At 32.7% G+C, this 13229-nt stretch overlaps 1 protein-coding gene across 1 annotated transcript; it reads left to right on the top strand.

Annotated features, from left to right (window-relative positions):
- Window positions 1-5720: 5720 nt before the first annotated feature.
- LOC143634742 (two pore calcium channel protein 1A-like) lies at window positions 5721-13229 on the top strand. The gene is made up of 24 exons (XM_077102749.1): window positions 5721-5978; window positions 6959-7102; window positions 7221-7328; window positions 8018-8113; window positions 8353-8483; window positions 8575-8635; window positions 8718-8884; window positions 9026-9131; window positions 9276-9353; window positions 9437-9498; window positions 9801-9873; window positions 9999-10064; window positions 10146-10286; window positions 10438-10495; window positions 10590-10697; window positions 10815-10878; window positions 10960-11128; window positions 11215-11279; window positions 11384-11474; window positions 11548-11634; window positions 11751-11822; window positions 12585-12616; window positions 12697-12808; window positions 13129-13229. The coding sequence occupies exons 1-23, from the start codon at window positions 5817-5819 to the stop codon at window positions 12785-12787; spliced, it is 2232 nt and encodes a 743-aa protein (XP_076958864.1). The 5' UTR covers window positions 5721-5816; the 3' UTR covers window positions 12788-12808; window positions 13129-13229.

Below are 13229 nucleotides of genomic sequence, written 5' to 3'. Positions count from 1 at the left end.
TAATATACATTTGGTTAGTTTTGAAAGCGGACGTGGATGATTAGGTGGTATGAGAATCTCGTTTTAATTGGAAAATAACAAACTTAAAGGATATGAGTCATTCATATCATTTGTCACGTTTGCGTCATCTCAGTGTCAACTCAACTTTACCTTCATCATTCAACCTTACCGTTCAACACATATCAGAATATGCAATATTCGGGGTTTGGTTTGTTATCGGTGCCATACTTAGGCACCATCGATGTCTCAACAAGTGTTGCAAAAATCCCGACTAGTCACCGATTAATCGCTAGTCCCCACTTCACTAATTAATTTCGGGCTAGTCGGCCAATTAATCGGTCAATTGTCAAATAAGGCCAAAATTGACGGTTTCCGGTGTTATTCCGACCAAAATTGGTTGTTTTCCTCGAGAGATTTCAGCAAAAACCCCTGGTTTTAAGCGAAATTCCAACCAAAATATGTTTGTGTATGTATAAAACTGAAAACTACATATAAAAATGTGTGCATGTATATATAAAACTGAAAATTACACATTAAAGTCTGATCCGATTAATCTCGACTAATCCCGATTAATCACTAGTCCCCACCCCATCGGCTGACTAGCGATTTTTACAACACTGATCTCAACTAGGTATTTAAAGTCTATAACGTTAGTTGGTACTAACTCTAGTGTTAGCCTAACTAAACACCAAAATTTCTAAACGAGAGATCTTTATTGAAACACAAGTTAAAACTAATCCTAATGATGCATGTCAACCTATGAGCAAGTTATCACATTACCTAATACTAAGTCACTACAACACACAAGTCACATTGAACAAACATATAACATGCTTAGGCCCAAAATAGTATTAAGGGTGGCTATCGGGCCCATTAAGCCCATGAAGGATTGAGTATGTAAAACATCATTTAAAGTTCGATTGCATATCGATGTTGTAAAACTCAGTGTGACAAAATAGGTGTGATTGAGCTTGGGGCATGTTTACGTAACTACAACCCATACCCGGTTATAAAAGTTTGTCTCATACTTAACCTAAAACTCATCTAGTGTTGAGCAATGGGTTTATCTGCGGGTTTCGGGTATATCAATTTGTTTATTAAAATACCCACTATGAATAACTAAACCAAGCCTATTGGGTATCCATTGGTATACGTATATATAGGGTTGTAAATGAACCAAAATTTCAGTGAACAGTTTGTGAATCATTCGACATGAAGCTCGTTTATGTTTGTTCATTTAATAAATGAACGAAAGTGAATAAGAAGTTTCGTTCAGTTAGTTAAGCAAACGAACATGAACAAGGCACCCGTTCATTCATTTATGTACGTGAACGTTCGGTAATATGTTCATGAATGTTCGTTCATGTTTGTTTGTATATGTTTTTTAATGAGAGTTCTTTTTGTACATTTATTTAAGTTATATAAACATTTTAAATTTACCCATAACATAAATAGTAAACCATATTTTCATCCTGTATTTGCATTTTTCCTATCTCCGTCCTCATTATTCACATTGATGAATACATCGACCTCAATCTCCAGGCTCTGCCGATTTTTATTTGTGTTCGTGAACCATTCATAAACACGTTCATTTTCTTAATGAATGAACATAAACATGAAATTTTGTTCGGTAAATGTTTGTGAACTCGTGAACAAATTATTTTTTTAACAAACAAACATGAACAAGGTCTTGTTCATGTTCGTTCGGTTCGTTTACAACCCTGGGTGTATGTATATATGTATATATATATATATGGGTGAGTTATAATAAAAAGACATAGTTTTCTATGAAGAGTAAGAATAAATCTAGGCCATTGAATCTATGATCTGGTGATTGAGATTGGTAGTTTTAAAATACCAAATAGTTTCCTGTGATTAAGGATTTATACTACATAGTTTCCTAACTCTAAATTTTGTGTCATTCATACTCTTCCTATAAAACTATGTATTTTTATTTTAACCATTCTATATATATATATATATAAAGGAATGAAAATCATGTCGAATATATAATCGGGTAAACGTGTATCTGTTATCGGGTAATCCGGTTGGAAAAATATATATCACTATATCCCATAATCGTCCCATACATGCGAAAAATTTCTTAAGGAAATCCCATACCTAGTCCCACACCCGGTTACCTCACCCCATACCATTCCAAAATGTTTCAGCTTACATTATCATTCCTATGCATGAATTAACTAAATGTTAGGCTATTAGGGCGGCCTCAGACTCAATTGAGTCAAAAATACATTTTGGTCACTTTACCTATTGTAATATATACTCATATGAATCTTTGGGTTTTCGCCAAAAAGTTAGTGGAAATGCTTTTGAGCATGCTATGTCCAATTGTATGTTTAATCACCAAAAACTTAACTAAATGGGCCCAAATAAATTGAAACTCTTTTGGGATTTATCTGTGTATTTATAATGGTTGTTGGGCATTATGTTTTTGTCAAAAATGTTTAATAGGCTCTCGGATGCTTATTGGGTGATTTGGGTCCAATAAGGCTTAAAATAGTGAAATAAATTATCAAAAATAGATCAAAAGGCAGTTGGCTAGATGATATCTTTGTGTGGTATAAGTCTATACGGTGCTTCTTTATATGAAGGTTGAGGGTTAGAGTCTTATAATAAACATTTATATAGTATTATTAGTAGGAGTTAATTAGATTGAGGTTTAAAATTTTATTCACAAATATAGGTTTTGTCGTTTTGAGTCTAAATAACTTTTGTAGCACCTTTTCAATAACGTGTCAACTATGAGAAATTAATAAAATGGAAAATATATGTAAATTGATTTTATTCATCCGCTTTAATTGATTCAAGAAACCATGATTTTTTTGTAAAATATCAATTTTGTTTCAACTTTTTTTCCCCGAAAGGCATTAATTTTGTTTCATATAGTTGGTCTCACTCATTGACTGCAACAAGTAATGGGCTTCCACGTGAAAGAGGGGCCCACTCCACCACAGTAAACTAAGTGGCCGACATTCAAATGATTTTAAGTTAGCCACGTTCGTGCCGACATCCATTTGACTTGCATTTTGTAGAAAAGTAAACGGATTGTGACTCTACTGTCCACATTTCTTTTTAGTTGACAAAAAATGAAAATAAAAATAAAAGATTAATTTGAATAGTTTATAATTCCAATATTATTCCAAATCACTAGATTACTTTATTTGTAAATAGAAACTTCTCATGCATTTGCCCAACTTCATATGTATGGGTCTCACCAAACCTATAAAATAAGGATATACTAAAATTTAATATCCGATTTTTTATAAAAAAATATTATTTATAATTAAGAAAACAACTTTATAATAAAAAACGGGTCATGAGTCTCGCCAAACCCAGATAGCTTTTAAATCGGGTTATAACATATCATTTATTTGTGAAACTCTTTTATCATTAAACCCTAAATATATAATTAAACTTTTTACAATAAATAAAATTAAAATCTAATAAAATATATAAATATTTAAAAAGAATAATATAAAACAATCCCGTAATACGGGGGGTAAAAACTAGTTATAAATAAATTATTTAAGATATATTAATTTTGTTAACATTAATTTCTGTTATGGTTCGTTAATAAAAGATTTATTTTTTCCCGGCAAGCTAATATACCCTTATTCTAATCCTATATTTACACAATCATATCAATAAAGAGACCTGAACTCCTATTACTTGATAAGATCTTCAGCTTATTATGTAACATTTTGATACTATCGTGATACAAGTTTATTTTTTGATAAAATATGTTTTACCTACAAGGTGAAGATCTAATATAACCAATTGGAACATAATTGTGTAAAGTATAATATTGTACTATTAATATAGATTTAGGTTATGTAAATGCACTTAAATTAATTTATGTTATGTAAGTAAAGTTTTATTATTTGTATATTATAAACTTGTAAAAGTTGAATATATTTATTTTGAGTTATGCAGGTTTTTTTTAACGGCGATCTATCATACTCATTTTAAACCACACTTTATATATACTTACAATTGCCTGTGATAAAACCCGAGACCTCTCTATAATTGGAGCTTTGCGTTTACTATTGAATTAAGTTTTCATTTTTCTTAATAAAAAAGTAGTTTTAAATTTTTGCGACTCTAACTTCATTTGTGATTCTAAATTGAACCACTTTACTTGTGATTAGTAAATATTAGTTGGGAATGTTTTTCTAAGAATAGATGTTACAAACTATGTGCAGAATTAAATACTTGAAAGTTCCTAGGAATGGGGAGTCCTTACCGGTGGCCATATGCTACACGAGTCTTGATAATTTTGTCGTGGGCTCGTAGCTTTTCTTATATTTTTGTTTGTCTTAGCTTTAGTTGTGCCTTAGTGTTTTTGCTTGTAGACCGCTAAGGAAGGCATGGGTCAGTGTTACCTTTTCTCGTTATTTGTTCGTTTCTCTCTTGATAGTTGCTACTATACCTAACTCACCACCTTTGCTAAAGGTTTCAATAATGTTATTAAATAATGAGGCATTGTTCAAAGACTATAGAAGAAGCAATATATATGGGGTCCATATATATGTCATGAACATGAAATATGTCAATCATGTTCAGTCACATATGTGGAGTGCCATTTAATGTAGCTCTATCTAGAAAATCTTATCCAATCTTCGTGATTACTCAAATACGCCTAGTATCCTCGTTAGATTGTTCAACACAATGTAAATATCATTCAATAATAAAAAAATCATTAAGAGAATGTCGTGTACGATCTTTATAAACAAAAAAAAGTCAAATAAGCCCCAAATTTCAAACCATAACCGTAAATTATTCTTCCATGTAAGTTCTTTAAAACATTCACATCCGGTTCTCTATCGTACATCAATAAAGATGATTTTTTTATTATTAAATGATAATAATAAAAACAATTGTCTTTTATTTGAACTATATATATATATATATACACACTTACATTATGACAGAATGGATGGTGAAACATCGGGACATGCCTCCAAGGAAATCTTTTGACGGGCGGTGTTTGTCAAGTGGGGTTAAACTACTTAGTCTGATAAGAATATGTCGTTATATATAGGATAATTAGAGTCTTTTTATGACACAATTACTGTACAACATTAGATGCAGATCTCATTCTCTCATATCAAAGGATTTTTCCAATACGAGAGATACATTGAATGAGATCCAACTACCACTTTACACTCACGTTTATTCTTATCCGACTACGATTATTCTGGTTCGGTTTTAATTCGTTAATCATATATTTTCGGCTTGTCTAGATATAGTATGTTGTGTTCCCTAATCCGATAATGTCTAATAAGGATTTCGATATTAGATGATATGCATGTCATGACTCATGAACATGAGATATGTCAATCATGTATAATCTCACACGTAAAGTGACATTTAAGGTACATCTCTATTTATGAAATCTTATCCACTCTTCCTAATTACTCAAATAAGCTTTGATAATGATATCTTCAGTAGATTGTTCAACAGAATAATAAATATAATATCACTCAATAAAAAAATATTATAAACAGAATGTCGTGTACACTCTATGAAAAAAACCCGTTAAATCAGCCCTTAATTTCAAACCAAGACTGTAAATTATTTCCCCTATACCTTCCTTTAATTAAAAAAATACAAAATAATAAATAAATCTTAAAATAGTAAAAAAAAAAAAGACAAAGTTAATAAAATATTGAATAAAAATGTTGAATATTTGGTATACAACTAACTCATAATACCTGTCACTGTCACGTTCTCTCTCTCTTTCCACATACACTGATTAAAATAAAATGATAATTGTCATCAAGTAGCAGAGGCATATGCCAGAAGGTACAACGACAGATCAGGTGATGGCTAATTCTGTGCTTTCGCCGTTACTCGGAGGAGAAACCAGTAGAGGCGGCCGTAAACCTTTCAGCCGCCGTTCCGATGCCATCGCTTACGGTTCGCCTTATCAGAAAGCCGCAGCTCTCGTTGATCTCGTAAGTTATTAATTATTGTTATTATTATTATTATTACTATTATTATTGTTAGGAGAATTTATATGTTATTATTGCACTTAATTGAGTTGAATTTATTATTGAGATCATCGTTATTTCAAGTGTTTTAAATGAATTAGAATTAGAGATGGAATTGTGAATTGTGTATGACTCAATATCAATATATCAGGTGTTTGACTATATGTTCTGTGAGAGTGTGATCTAATAATAGATTGAGAAGTTTAATTATCTATTTCAACTTTTCAAGTGATTTTGACTTTTGTAGGCGTATGGATTAGGTTGAATTTCAGGTGGATGTTGAGTTTATATGTTAATATTGCACTTAAGTGAGTGGAATTTATGGCGATCTTCACCAATCGTAAACGATTGAAACAGTGAATATGTTTGCTCGTTAATTGAATTGTAAATTGTGTTGACAGTATGTTCTGATCTTGTAGATTGAGAAATTATATTGTTATTAGTCCAGGGGAGCTTTTTTAGGTTATTATGTCCTCTAGAGGACTATGCAATTTATTGATATGGATTGATGCTAGATTAGTGGTTTGTAACCTTTATTCCATTGACGTTGTAGTGGTTGATATCGTGTCTCGTATTTTATATGTTTGTATTCTCCTGATATTCAATGGAATTGGCACGGTAACAGTAACAGGAAAATTAACTTTCGGTTGCCATACCTGTGTTCATATGTAGACGAGTATGCCTTTTTCGTATGTCATTTATTTATGTTTTGTTATTAGGTTTTCTCTTCTTTGGCTTGATGGCCCATTTTGTATGTAATCTAGTCTCATCGTTATTAATAACTTAAGTTAGCATGCTCATGTACATAGTAAGTTATTGGTTAATGTAACATTCGTGCCCAAATAAATACCAATATGGTAGAGGCACCAATTTTTCCCAGCACGTGCCACATGCTGATGAAATCTACAACTTGTCAGCTAACAAAAGCAATTTCCTATTTGCAGGCTGAAGACGGAGTTGGTCTACCAGAGGAAATCCTTGGGTCACCAAACATTGAAACAGCTGCAAAGTTCTACTTTGCATTCATTCGCTTTGACATAATATGGACCCTTAATATTTTTGCGCTGATAGCTTTGAATTTCTTTGAAGTCAGTGTCACAAGCTTGTTGGCTGCTTTTAAAATGCTGTTTCATTTGTCTTTATCTTAGGTTCTGTTGTTGTTTCTTCTATCATGATTATTTATAATTACTTCAAATTCTGCAACAGAGACCATTATGGTGTAGCAGTGTTTCTGAGGTTTCTTGCAGTAACAGGGACTACTATTATCTTGGGGAGCTTCCATACTTAACTAATGCAGAATCTCTAGCTTTTGAGGTTTGTATCCCTTGTGTTATTTACATGTTTATCATTTATTTCATGACCCTTTTTGCTGATGCAAATTATTTATACTTAACTGAGTCTATACTACAATGCTTTGTATTGTTGATCAGAACAATTAAACGTGATTTTTTTTTTCGAATCATGCATGACCTACGGAAAGGGATATCTACATTGAGGTGGTTTCAGTACAAAGTCAATTCTTTTTTTGTAAAAAGCGTAGATTATGATATTGCCATTGCATAAATCTTAACAATTGAGTTGATTTGATCAGTGGTCCAGATTGCTACTTACGTTCTTTAAGAAAAAAATGACTTTGTATTTGATCCTCTGGCCCTCTCTATATACATATTTTATACATGTATTTATATGCGTGTCTATGTTTATATGTCACTGCTACTTCCTAGCGCTTGTGGTATTGTTTATTTATGATTTGGTAAAGGTCCATGAAACACACAAATTAAACGTACCAACTAGTTCTAGTGGAAAGAAAGCTGTATGGTCTTCTAGGAGCTGAGTTTGCTATGTTTAAATTGAGTTGTACATGCACATTTATGTGACATATCACAAAGACCACTAGAAAGGGAATACCCTCCTGATAGTGACTTTTTTATGCTCCCATCACACATAAAATGATAAAACTGTATATGCAGGTAATCTGATTATGAAACTACTTTCTTATGCAGGGTGTAACCCTCATCATTCTTGTGGTGCATACTTTATTTCCTATTTTGTATGAAGGGGGGTCTCTCTTCTGGAAAAACGACGTTAATAAGCTGAAGGTACGCGATTGCCAAATGCATTCTTATATTGGATCAATCTTTGTTAACAAACGCGTGCGCGCGCGCACACACACACATGAATATATTACATACACGTGTAGATTAGTCGGTCAGTGAGTTTTCCATTTAGAACATAACATAAATAATAACAATTAAAAGATGTTACTGTCAATGCTTTGTAATTCTTAGTCTGTTTATATCAAACTAACGTTGATGTCTTGTGCTACATATATATTCAGGTCATATCACTATTAATTCTTGTTGCTGATTTAGTGGTAGACATTCTCTATCTCTCTCCAGTGGCCATCTATTCTCTTCCACTGAGGATTGCACCTTATATCAGGGTGGTTTTCTTCATCTTGAATGTCAGGTATGATACAATACTAATTTAAAGCATTGACTAGAATGATTAATGCAGTTAATTAGTAAATGTAACTTCATATTTTGTATTCTTGACTCAGGGACTTACGGGACAGCCTTGTTGTATTGGGTGGAATGGTTGGCACATATCTCACTGTGTTGGTATGTGAATATCATATTACACTTAGAGTTCCACTTCTTCACTTGCATTGAGATGCTGACATTTAGTTAAATTTTTATTTAGGCTTTGTGGCTTCTGTTTCTACTTTTCTCCAGCTGGTTAGCCTATGTCATATTTGAAGATACCCAACAGGGAACTACACTCTTTTTCTCTTACCCTGCTACATTGTATCAGATGTTTGTTCTATTTACCACGTCCAACAATCCAGACGTTTGGATTCCTGCCTACAAGTGAGTCACTTAATATAAATTATATCTCACAACTCTATCAAAATTGTAACTGTTTATGTGCACAAGTAATATACAAAACCTTTGTGGTTTAACAGATTGTGTTTATAATATTTTAGTAATGTGTTTTTTTATTGTTTCTAGATCATCAAGATGGTCTTCTCTTTTCTTCGTCCTATATGTGCTTCTTGGTGTTTACTTTGTCACAAACCTGGTTCTTGCTGTCGTATATGATAGCTTCAAAGCTGAGGTACACACTGCTTGAACCCTTTATATCTCTCTAACTTGTAATTTGATATTCAATCTATTTATTAAGGCAAAGACACAGACACTGACACACACATACCCAAGTTCTATGTTTATGTTACAAACTTGCATGCCCTCTTAACTGCAGCTTGTTAAACAAGTTTGTTCAAAGGACGAAATGAGGACGAAAATATTGGGGAGAGCCTTTAACCTCATTCTCAAACCTGTGAGTATGAGTCGTTAATGTTATCAAATCCTCTCCAAACTGAATTTTAACCTTATTTATGGAATTTCTTTCAAAATCAACAGGGTGCTAACTGTCTAGATAAAGAGCAGTGTATTGAGTTGTTTGAAGAACTTAATAGCTACAGGTAATTCACTTGTTGAAGTTATATGAATGACTGGTCTTTTAGGATTAGCTATTTCTTTGTGGCTTTATTTAAATGTAGGTGTAGAAATGTTGTTTGCAATCTCTTTACAGATTTGCTTACAGTTGGCAGTTTCTTGAATATGACTTGTGAATTGTCATCTTGCAAGTTCAATATACCATCTTTCTAATATCTTCAGGAATATCATATTTATATTCCTGATGCAATCTCTTTTTTGAGTCGTGCAAGGGCAACCCTTCTTTTTTGGTCCCTGTTATGGGTACTAATAATCACCTTCTATTCAGGTCACTACCAAAAATATCAAAAGAAGATTTTGAGTTGATATTTAGTGCACTGGATGATAGTGGCGATTTTAAGGTATTATTTCGTCTATTGCTTGTTGGATACTTGGATGTACATTAGAGTTGCTAGGCCTTGCAAAACATGCATTTTGCTTTATTTTTTAACTAGTATCTCAGTCTATTCTGATCTTTTACATGTAGATTAATGCAGAAGAATTTAATGATCTTTGCAATGCAATTGCCTTGAAATTTCAAAAGGAGGATACAGTAAGTTAGTAATTATGAGAACAACTTTTTTTGAAACAAAGAAAAAGGCAAAATATCTCACATTGTGCCTTCATTTTGCAGGAACCTTGGCTAAAAAAGTTTGTCTTTTACAATTCTTCAGTATCTGAAGCACTGAAAAACTTTGTAAAAAGCGCAACGTTTGGATATGTAGTTGCTTTTGTTCTCCTCTTGAATCTGGCTGCTGTTATTACTGAAACAACGGTATGGCATAGATCATTAAGAAACAAATGCTTTTAAAAATGAGTCTTCAATGTTAACTCTACCATAGTTGGTTTTAACAACACTAGTTTGCCAACGTGGAAAGATTATTCTATTACTGAAATTTGTCTTATTAATTTGATCTCTTTGACAGCTTGATATACAAAACAACTCTGGTCAGAAATTCTGGCAGAAGATAGAGTTTATCTTTGGTAAGGAACATTTATCTCCAAAAATGTTCATCTTTTAGATTGAAGTAATATACTTGTTCATATAGTAGCAATTTGAAAACTTCTTTGCATGCAGGGTGGATCTATGTTGTTGAAATGGCTTTGAAAGTTTATACATATGGATTTGAAAACTACTGGAAAGATAGCCAAAACCAGTTTGATTTTATCGTCACATGGGTCATAGGTAAATTTCACATTTCTTGTAGCAACATAAGTGATTGTTCCTCTTTTAATGATTAAACGTATATTTTGTTAAATGGTCAGTTACTTACATTTTGTTACTATTCATGGATGTTGTCAGTTATAGGAGAAACGGCAACATTTGTATCTCCAACGGGGCTAACATTTATTTCAAATGGGGAGTGGTAAGGATGTAATCATTTTCATTTGATCTAAATAAGACATGGTGATAAGGTTCTGGTACTGAGAGAGAATACTGTTTCCAGGATTCGTTATCTTCTTATTGCAAGAATGTTAAGATTGATCAGGCTGTTGATGCATGTTAAAAGGTATCGGGCCTTTATTGCAACATTTTTGACACTGATACCAAGTTTGATGCCATACTTGGGTACCGTCTTTTGTATCATGTGTGTTTACTGTACATTGGGTGTACAGGTACTTTCAGTTCTTTTATATATTTGGTTTTACATATCAAATATTACACTTACATGTATCTTAATCATGATCCTTTTGCGTGGTAGATCTTTGGTGGGATAGTGAATGCTGGGAATCCAGATTTACCAGCTACAGATCTTGCTGATAGCGAGTATCCTACAATTTACATTGTTCACTAACCACATTAAGCGAATATGATTTATTTGCTTGCTGTTGAGTTTTTCACTGAATTTTCCTTGACTTAATATTAATCAGTTACTTGTTATTTAATTTTAATGACTTCCCCAATGGTATGGTGACACTCTTCAATTTGCTTGTGATGGGAAACTGGCAAATCTGGATGCAGGTATCATCTGTTCTAAAGAAAAGAAAAATTATTAGTTAAAATCACACTTGACATTTTCAGTGGACTGTTTCAGGATTATGTGATATTGACAAGAACTTCTTGGACTTATACCTACTTTGTCAGCTTCTATCTAATAACAGTTTTGTTCCTCCTCAACTTGGTGAGTCCCCCTGATTCAATCTAACTGTCAAATACATACCACATGCAAAAACTGAGTTAACTTGAATTTGTTTGTTTTTACATGAAATTGTATTTAAAATATTTTTTTTTTTGCAGATTGTGGCATTTGTATTGGAGGCATTCTTTGCTGAGTTAGAACTTGAATCTCCTGAGGAAGAAGAAGGGAAGGTTAGTAAACTTCAATCAAATTCTATGTTTACCTAAAATGGTTTGTAAACAACTCATTATCTGTTATAGTAGCTGATATTAGTGTTTTGAAGCTCATGGTCGTTACAGGTCGGCGGAACCATTGAGACTCGTGCAAATACATAAAAACGAACTAATTTAATTAATGTAAATCTAACTGTTAGGGCTTCACAACTTAGTCAAGTTTGCACATGATTGAAATGAGCATCTCTCAGAGATGCTCATTTCGCAATCAATAATATGTTGAGAACTACAAGAACCGCCTTAGTCTCTATACAATCTATCATATCAGTTGATTAGAATTCACGTGGATTTCAATATGTTTAGATTTGTTTTTGAAAAATTTTGTATTGATACATTTTGTCTACGTGTGTGTATATAAGCTAAATGCACATGTGTTCACTGTTAATACTTTTTTTTTAATAAAAAATAGATAAAATCAAAGATAGTGTGAGGGAGAAATAAACCATACTTTTCTTCTTCAGTTTCACCATTTTCTTTGACACTATGTACATACGCTTATAAGCGGTTCTGAACATAATTATGGTTGTCAAATGACCACACCCCAATGTATATTGAGATGATGATATTTTATATTCAGTAAAAGACAACCACAAGCATGTTAATTGCTAAGAAGCCTCGATAATTTGAGATTTTCAAATCACCTAGCAGTTAGTATAAAGCCATCCAATTTGTCATTTGAGTAATGCGTTTTTAATGTTTCCTTTGTGCATGAATTTCCAGAAAATTGGAGCAAGGGGACGCCGTAACATGGGGTAAGTATTACAAAGTAACTGCATGATCATTTGAATTTCTCATTTGCTTACATCTTGTGATAAATGTTGTGACATGTCAGAACAAAGACGCGCAGTCAGAGGGTTGATATGTTACTTCATCACATGCTGAGCTCAGAGCTGCATCATTCCGATTCTAACTCTCCATCATGAAGACATACATAAATCTCCCAGGTAGTTATTAGTTACTGAATTATTTTAAAACAAGTCAGACGGGTTAAGTTGAGTGTCAAACGAATCAAACTGATAAGTGAGATAAAGGCCAAAGAACACATGTTTCGTTTTAATAAACATATAGCTTTTATTTGATAGAGTTTCTCTAATCATATATAATGCAATGGTTATCTAAACAATAAACCGACCCGTTTTGACCCACACCAAAAATGCTACCCGTTACATACCAACAAATGAAAAAAAAAAGTTTTGTTTATTACATTTGACAGCGATGATGATGATGATATGCCTGCTAATTATCTTTGTGACATTGCATGCAGGTCGAGATCACAAACAGGTGTAAAGAGTAGTAATGCAGTTAATATTCCCTATTCTTTTTGTATTTTGAGACAAATTTCATGTTAATATACACATTCCACTA

This window comes from Bidens hawaiensis, unplaced genomic scaffold (assembly GCF_021521415.1).
Source record: "Bidens hawaiensis isolate Kalapana, Puna unplaced genomic scaffold, B.hawaiensis_p1.1 tig00000512_1, whole genome shotgun sequence".
In the NCBI taxonomy this organism is placed as follows: domain Eukaryota; kingdom Viridiplantae; phylum Streptophyta; class Magnoliopsida; order Asterales; family Asteraceae; genus Bidens; species Bidens hawaiensis.
This window is presented reverse-complemented; position numbering and strand designations above follow the sequence as displayed.

Bases quoted from the DNA above. Each gene is read 5' to 3' on its own strand.
- LOC143634742 (XM_077102749.1), top strand. From the start codon at position 5,817: ATGCCAGAAGGTACAACGACAGATCAGGTGATGGCTAATTCTGTGCTT. The intron at 7,103-7,220 runs GTCAGTGTCACA...ATTCTGCAACAG, and splicing joins TAGCTTTGAATTTCTTTGAA to AGACCATTATGGTGTAGCAG. The intron at 10,879-10,959 runs GTAAGGATGTAA...TACTGTTTCCAG, and splicing joins TTTATTTCAAATGGGGAGTG to GATTCGTTATCTTCTTATTG.